At 42.3% G+C, this 7500-nt stretch overlaps 1 protein-coding gene across 1 annotated transcript in view; it reads right to left on the bottom strand.

Annotated features, from left to right (window-relative positions):
- slc4a11 (solute carrier family 4 member 11) overlaps positions 1-659 on the bottom strand; it is a 127673-nt gene extending 127014 nt beyond the window's left edge. Inside the window, exon 1 of the mRNA XM_063184071.1 lies at positions 493-659. Within this exon, the coding sequence (XP_063040141.1) occupies positions 493-553 (61 nt within the window). The 5' untranslated portion in view covers positions 554-659. The remainder of the gene's footprint in view (positions 1-492) is intronic.
- Between the last annotated feature and the right edge of the window lie 6841 nt (positions 660-7500).

The following is a 7500-nucleotide window of genomic DNA, read 5'->3' as shown; positions in this document are numbered from 1 at the left end:
TGTGTGAAAGAGAGCGAGACACAGTGACTGTGTCTCTATGTGCACGCAGCCTGAAACTGACCCAAAACGCAGTTCACAGATCCACACCAAGAAAGTCAGTACTGTAATCAAAATGTAGTTCTACAACAACCAAATCTCCAACAGACACAGGGCTACACACAAACATAGACACACAAACGTGCATAAAGCAGGGATGTTCATATCACATATTCCCCAGTGTATCATCCATCCATCATCCCAGAGAATCCATGAAATCCCGAGATCAACACATAATCTCTTTTAAAGTTATTTCACATAATATGACTTCTGTACAGCTTCAGCCCTTTGTAACTTCATAGCCAAATTCAATTGTAGACAACAATTCGTGACAAAATACAGAAAATGTGTACCTTAATACACGTCTATTGTTTAAAAAATAACGAGCTATTCATACAGGCTAAACCTAGCAAAACATAAACAAACACCTCTGCAACCAAGACCAAGAAGTTTTACCTTCAGCGAACTTGTTCACTGTAACACCTCGCATGTCAATCGCATCTTTGTCCGTCTTCATTTTGTTCAGGATTTTAGACGTCTGATAAGACGTCCTCACACAGACGAACAGGTCATTTAATTATCGAAACTGAATTGAAAAGGCTAGCGTAAAGTTTGCACTGACTCTGCAGATAACGTTTCTATGAGCTACTGTACGCGGCAAAAGCTCAGAATGGAAGCTCTCGCGCCAGACCGAGGTTGCAGGTGTGTATGACAGCAGCACGCGCTTCCCAGGCAGTGCCTTAAACAAAAGATAGGAGTCCCTCAGCCAATCAGAGAGCGAGGTGACTTTATCATGACTTTCAGGAGCTGAAAAGGAGACGCATAAACACACACAGATGATTGTGTCTTTTGGTCAATGTTACGGTGATTCAGTGGCAGTTTATCTTTGTCAGTGCCTCATCTTCCCACGACTGTGATGCTATTTTCTTTTCTTGGACATCATTGATTGTGCAAACGCGGTTGAGTGTATTCTAGCCTGTTAGCAAATTGTCTTGGGGTCTTGTTAAATCAGCATTGAGGATACGTTAAATGTGTACTGGAGTGTGTGTTTTTTTCCCACATTTTGACCAGAGAATAGAAACGCTAAAGGAAACTGGTCTGTTGAAGAGGCTACTCCACTCGTGGAATGTCTGTCATCAGAAGAATGCCAATTTTATTAAAACGTCTTCTCTTTGGTCTTTCTAACCACCGTCGACCCTGACTGAATTTCACCCACAGGCTAAAATGTTCTGGTCATATAGTCTACACATCACAGCCATGAACAGAACAGAAATGCACGTGCTCACTCCAAACAGCACGTGATTTCAGCTGGTTGTGAAAAAAATGGTTGGTTGAGGGAGGGGGGGGGGATCAAGTCGAGGAAGAGGGATATCCCCATCCTCTGCCTCTCTCTGATCTTTTCATCCGTCCGCCCCTCTCGTGTCTGAAAGGCGCACTCATCCCTGGTGCTGGTGGTGGAGCTGGTGCCGGGTGCTGCTATTGGGAGCATCAGTGCCTTGTCATGAATGCGTCCACTTCAACAACAGGCCAACAGGGAGGGCTGCCAAATGGCTAACCCCCTGCCAAAACCTGCTGCCCATGGAGCTGAGGAGATGGCAGCTCCTGCCATTAGAAGCTGTCAGGGAAGAGGCTGCTTGTAGCGCTCGCTGTGCGCGCTCACCCAGCAATGCATTCCAGACTATGAAGCAGGAGCTGTCGTCCCATTGCCTATTGATCTAGAATTGCCATGTATTGTTAGCATGTCTTGCAGACACATGTTTTTGTTGTAATCTTTCAGTAAACCTGAATTTTTAAGCAATCATTTTTGCATGCCACTTTTTTTTAATTAGAACGATCAACTTTGTGTTAAAATGATTTATGTTGAGTTCCAAAACACAAAACAACATCCTGTTTTTCCCCTGATGGCAAGCAATTAGATAATTACATACATGTAATTCAGTGATGCACAGCTCATGTGTTAATCTGCCCTGGATGGAGGAGGGTCTTTTTTTGGTCAAAGCGTCGTCAGCTACACACTGGTCCACATTTTGTAGGCCTAAATATTTAAGTAATATTCTTCATTCAATCCCAGAACATGTGTTAAAACTGTTGTTAATAAACTGTTAATAAAATGTGTAATTAAATAAACAAAACAAAAAAAACGCTTTAAAACAATTCCCTCAACCATTAACCAGGACCTTACAGTGATAAAAGTAACCTAACTACCCTCACCTGCTTTACCAGACAAACACTCTCCATAATAATAACAATAGAGTTGCCCTGCCCCCTGAGCCATACACCTGCACTCAGCTCTGGCTCACTGTCTGCTGTAACAGTCAGAGGGACTGAGCTGAGCTGAGCCGAGCACTCCAGTCCAGGCTGTATACTTTATACCTCCAGGATACCCCTGCTGCTATACTTCACTCTGCTTCCCCTCAACAACAACAACAGCAACAGCAACAAATATCAACACATACACGCACTCACGCACGCGCACAAACACACACACACACAGACACACAGGGTTCTTGACAGCTTTGACTGGGCCTGGGACAAAAATAATTAAAAAAAACTTGCCCCTCTCTCTGAATGCATACAATGCAATGGGGACCCAATTCTGGGGGGCCCTGTCTCCCTATAGGCCCCGGGACAACTGACCCAAACACAGACGCACACACACACACATGTACACACACACACACACATGCACATACACACACACACACACACACACATGTACACACACACACACACACACGCAGCCATCTCTCCCACTGCATGCCGCCGCTGAACAACATCCCCACAGCATCGTGCTGTCACCATCACGCTCCATCATGTGGATGGCAGTGGACTGCTGATGCTGGGTTGCCTGCATGGCCTCCCGCTTTTGCAGTGTGTAGCCCTGCGGACACACACACACACACAACACACACACAAATATACGCACGCACACACACACACGCACACAGACACACACGCACGAACGCATGCACGCACACACAGACACACACACATACAAACACACAAACACACACTACACACACGCACACAAACGCAGGCACTGAAAGGAAATCAAAGCAGCACAACTGCCTGCCATGCGTTTTCAATATGATCTGACAGCACACAGTAATGAGACAAGCAGCTGCTGCAGCCCACATCTGGCTGACTTGGAGATACAGTACATATGAGAATTTTCTTTTTGAAGAGCATCGCTTAGGTCTATGTGGTTAATAGTCAGCCCTAGTGCATGGGACATGGCCATTCGAAACAGGTCCCGTTACCAGAGGGTTCTGGGTAGTTCCAGGAAATGAAAGCTCCAGGCTATGATCACGTTTGACTTGGTCCCCTTCCTTGTATTGGGAGTGTGACGTACAAACTCATTGTACAGGAAACTCCAGCTCCTCCTGAGTCTATAGGAGACCTATGGTCACCCTCATTCAGCATGAGACTCAGTTTCAATGGGCCTGTTTACATGACACTAAACTGACTGGCAGAAATCTGATCATAATCTGTTAGGTGTTTATATTATGTTATATTATATTATATTATATTATGTTATATTATGTTATATTATATTATATTAACAACTAAAGACATTCCTCTTTCGAGAGAGTCTACTAGACTAATGCTTGAACTGGCCTTGCCCCAGGGCAGACTCCTGACATGATGTTTAGTTTAGTTTGTGAGTGCGTGTTTGTGTGTGTGTGTACTCGTTATTTCCTCTTTATATATATATATATATATATATATAAAAAACTAACCCCTTTTTGCAATTGCACTTGTTGTTCTGTATATCCCCTGTGCACTTTGTATTTGCTTGTGGTGTTGGCTTGATTATGTCCTCCTTTGAAAGTCGCTTTGGTAAAACGTCCGCCAAATGCAATGTCATGTATGCAGGACTCTATATTAACACCCGCTAGTCAGTTTGACTGTTAGGAAAATCAGCTTAATGAGTGGAGGTGCAAAACACACACCAGAAAAAGAGGTGCTGGCAACCAGAAAAAGACTTGCAGGAGGAGAGAAGTGCCGCACACTCTCGAGCTGTAGCCTATAAACAAGATTTTAATGTGGCAACATTTCGGCCTGTCGGATTTCCTCAGGTCACGTGACCTGAGGAAGGCTGACAGTCCGAAACGTTGTCACATTAAAAACTTGTTTATACAACTCGAGAGTGTGCGGCACTTCCCTCCTCCTGCAGGAAAGTCAGCTTACCATACTCGCCACTTTGACTGGTGGTGAGTGTGTGTTTGGCTAATAAGATTGACAACATCTAGCCATGGCTGGTGAAAAAAACAGTATTTTTTTTAAAAGCAAAAGAATTTAGAGGCCTGTTAATATGCATTTACAGTCAGACCTCTGATAATTATTTGGACAGTTGCAGATGTTTATCTCACTTGTGTGACATTAAACTGTAACTCAAAGCTTCTGATTATTTTATGATTCCAGAACGACAGAAACCAGATCCGATACGGGTGTAGTTCTGGATTAGCCTATGTGGCGGCCGCAGCAGCATGTAAAAAATGATTTGTGGGGAAATGCAAGCTACAGCCTATCAGATAACTTGCCTGACCTCGGTCATCTGTAGACTCACACTCAATTACAATCTCCAAACACGCTACAAAATTAGTACCAAGGTATACTAAGATAAGGCTATCCGATAACCCTTGGCTGACTGGTTATTTGACTCACTATCGCCACTTCAGACAGAAACTGGTATTGCAATGAACAGGGACGGATTTGAATTCCATGGACTTCTGGGCCAGACAACAAGAATTATTCATATTCTGGAACGAGGGCGATAGGGTGGGCTAGGGCCTCTGTAGAATTGATACTGGCCCCTGTCTTGAGCCATCAATGGTTTAAAGGGACACTGTGTGAGATTTTTAGTTGTTTATTTCCAGAATTCATGCTGCCCATTCACTAATGGTGCCTTTTTCATTAATACTTACCACCAGCATCAATTTCTAAGTATTCATTATGACTGGAAAAATTGCACTTTTCATACATGAAAAGGGGGATCTTTTCCATGGTCCGCCATTTTGGATTTCCAAAAATAGCCATTTTTAGCTGCAAAAATGACTGTACTTGGACCATACTAGAAAATATTTGTTTAGTAATTAGTACACTTTCATGTAAAGATCAAATTTGGCAGTAGACAGCCCAATTTCAATAAGCAGCATAGTTGCAGTACCTTTTTTGACCATTTCCTGCACAGTGTCCCTTTAAGTATTTCAATTTAATTTAGAAATGAAAATCAATAAAACAAACAAAATCAAAAAACAAAACAGTTAACAAAGTCAATAAAATATAATATTGACCTGTTTTGTGCCCCAAATAAATACACAACAATCCCACCTTTGCTCCCCTGATCATGTTGGTCTAGAGCCGCCACTGCTGAAAATAATATTTTTTTTATGTCCACATAAACACGCCCAATGTCATCCTTCTGGAAGTTTCCTCCAGCTTCCTGAAGAGATTGGCTGGGACGACCACTAGCTATTCGGTCACCTTCCTCCCTCTCACATCGCACCCACCCACCTTCCCACAAACACAATCTCTCAGTTTGGTGCGGTGGTCAGTTCAAAGCCGACTCTAGGTCGTTGTGCATTTCTTTTTATGGAGGCAGCGGGTGCCCTTAGAAGCCCTCTACATCTCCGTGCCTCAACACAATGCTGTCCCTTTGAGCTGCGCTGGCAGTGCCACAGACCCCATCAGCCCCCATGCCTGGCCTTTTAGCCCTGCACATTGTGCCACCTCAAGCGGACAGGTGTCGTCCACTTTTCAGGGCTGGGCTGGGGGAGAAATAGGGCCCGGGCACTTTTGGCTTAAAGGGCCCCGCTTATACAAAGTAATTAACAACGCAGAACTGACTCACCGGTGGGCCCAGTGGGCCCCTATTTTCAGACATGTAATTTAAATGTTTTTGGGAAATGCCCGCTATGCCAGATGGCCAGTCCAGCCCTGCCACTATTGCACTAACAACCACACCCCGGGACTCAACAATGATAATTCGAGTACTGGTTACAGGTATGTAGGTATTTTTAAATGTGGATTAAAAAAAAACAAAAATCAGTTTGCGTGCAAACAAATTATTTTCAGGAGGGTGAAAATAAAAACTCCATTGTGACAGGTGTATTTTAGCCCCCAAATGGTATATATTTAAAACCAAAATTTTGAAATGCACATCCTACAAGTCTGCTTATGTGCAAACAAGAGGCCAAAATGCATTTTCAAAAATATCTGCATACGTGTAAATAGACTCTCAGACGCTTTTTACACATGAAGAGTTCAGATGCAAAACCCCCTAAGTGCCTTTTCAGAAAATAATCTTAATTCATTTTTATTTAATACAAAGCTATCAAAATTGCACATTTTTTATTTATTTATGTAATATAACTATTTATATGTATTATCAAATACATGACTGTAAACCAAACCAACAACGGGGTTCTCTAAAAATATAGAAGTGCAGGTCTTCAGAAATGGAGTTAGGGGGTTTTGCATCTGAATTCTTCACATACTGTACTGTATATTAATGTATCTGTAAACACATATGAGTGATTCTCTAATTCGCCTACACTTTTAAGTCCGTGGATTTTATTTGGCAATTCCACTACCTATTAACTGCATCCAATGATGTTTTGGACATTAGAAAACATGTATCTTTCATATAATACAGAAAGTGTAGATATAGCATTATTTCCCTCAGCAAGAATGAATATTTAATACTGGTTTTGGGGGTTTTCATGCCGTCCTGTTTTCCAAATGTCAGATTCAGTCTTCATATTAGCATGTAAAGAAACTTGTTTTGCCCAAGACGATTGCAAATGTTGATTCACAGTAATCATCACAATATGACAAAACTGTCAGAAAGACTACTGTCCTTTCCATTATACATGAAATTTGCCATTTTGTGTGTGTCCACCGTGTCACGGTCTGAAACCTCCTCCATAAATCAGTAATGGTTTGGTCTTAGGCCATACGAATAACATCACGTGATGTCATAACCTCTTTGGCAGGATACAGGAAGACTTTTTGGTAAATTTTGAGCTCCATCCTTCCATAATTTAATCCATTCTTTTTCATGTTCTCATAGCGGGAAAATTGCCTGTCAACTGTGTTATCAACATATTCATAAGAATCTGAATTAGAAATCACATGTAGAAAAACACAGATAAAGCATACAGATACATGAATTGATTAAGGTGTTGTGGTGGAACTTCTGAGGTCCTCAGTTAGCACAACACCATAAAAATGGCTGAAATGTCAACGGTGTTACCGTCAATGGTGTTACAATTAAGTATGACAGTCAGGGTTGCCAGATGAGGCTGATGATTTCCAGCCCAAAAAATGTTCAAAATCCGCCCTAAAAACCCGCCCAATTCTATTGATTTATATGGCAGTGGGAAGGTTTTTCTGATAGATGCCATTTTTACCCGCACACGGCCATACTAAGCAGCCCAATTGGGCGGGAACCAGCCCAAT

Source organism: Engraulis encrasicolus, chromosome 19 (assembly GCF_034702125.1).
Source record: "Engraulis encrasicolus isolate BLACKSEA-1 chromosome 19, IST_EnEncr_1.0, whole genome shotgun sequence".
Classification (NCBI taxonomy): Eukaryota; Metazoa; Chordata; class Actinopteri; order Clupeiformes; family Engraulidae; genus Engraulis; species Engraulis encrasicolus.
The sequence above is the reverse complement of the archived record's forward strand: the minus strand, read 5'-3'. Positions and strand labels throughout refer to the sequence as shown.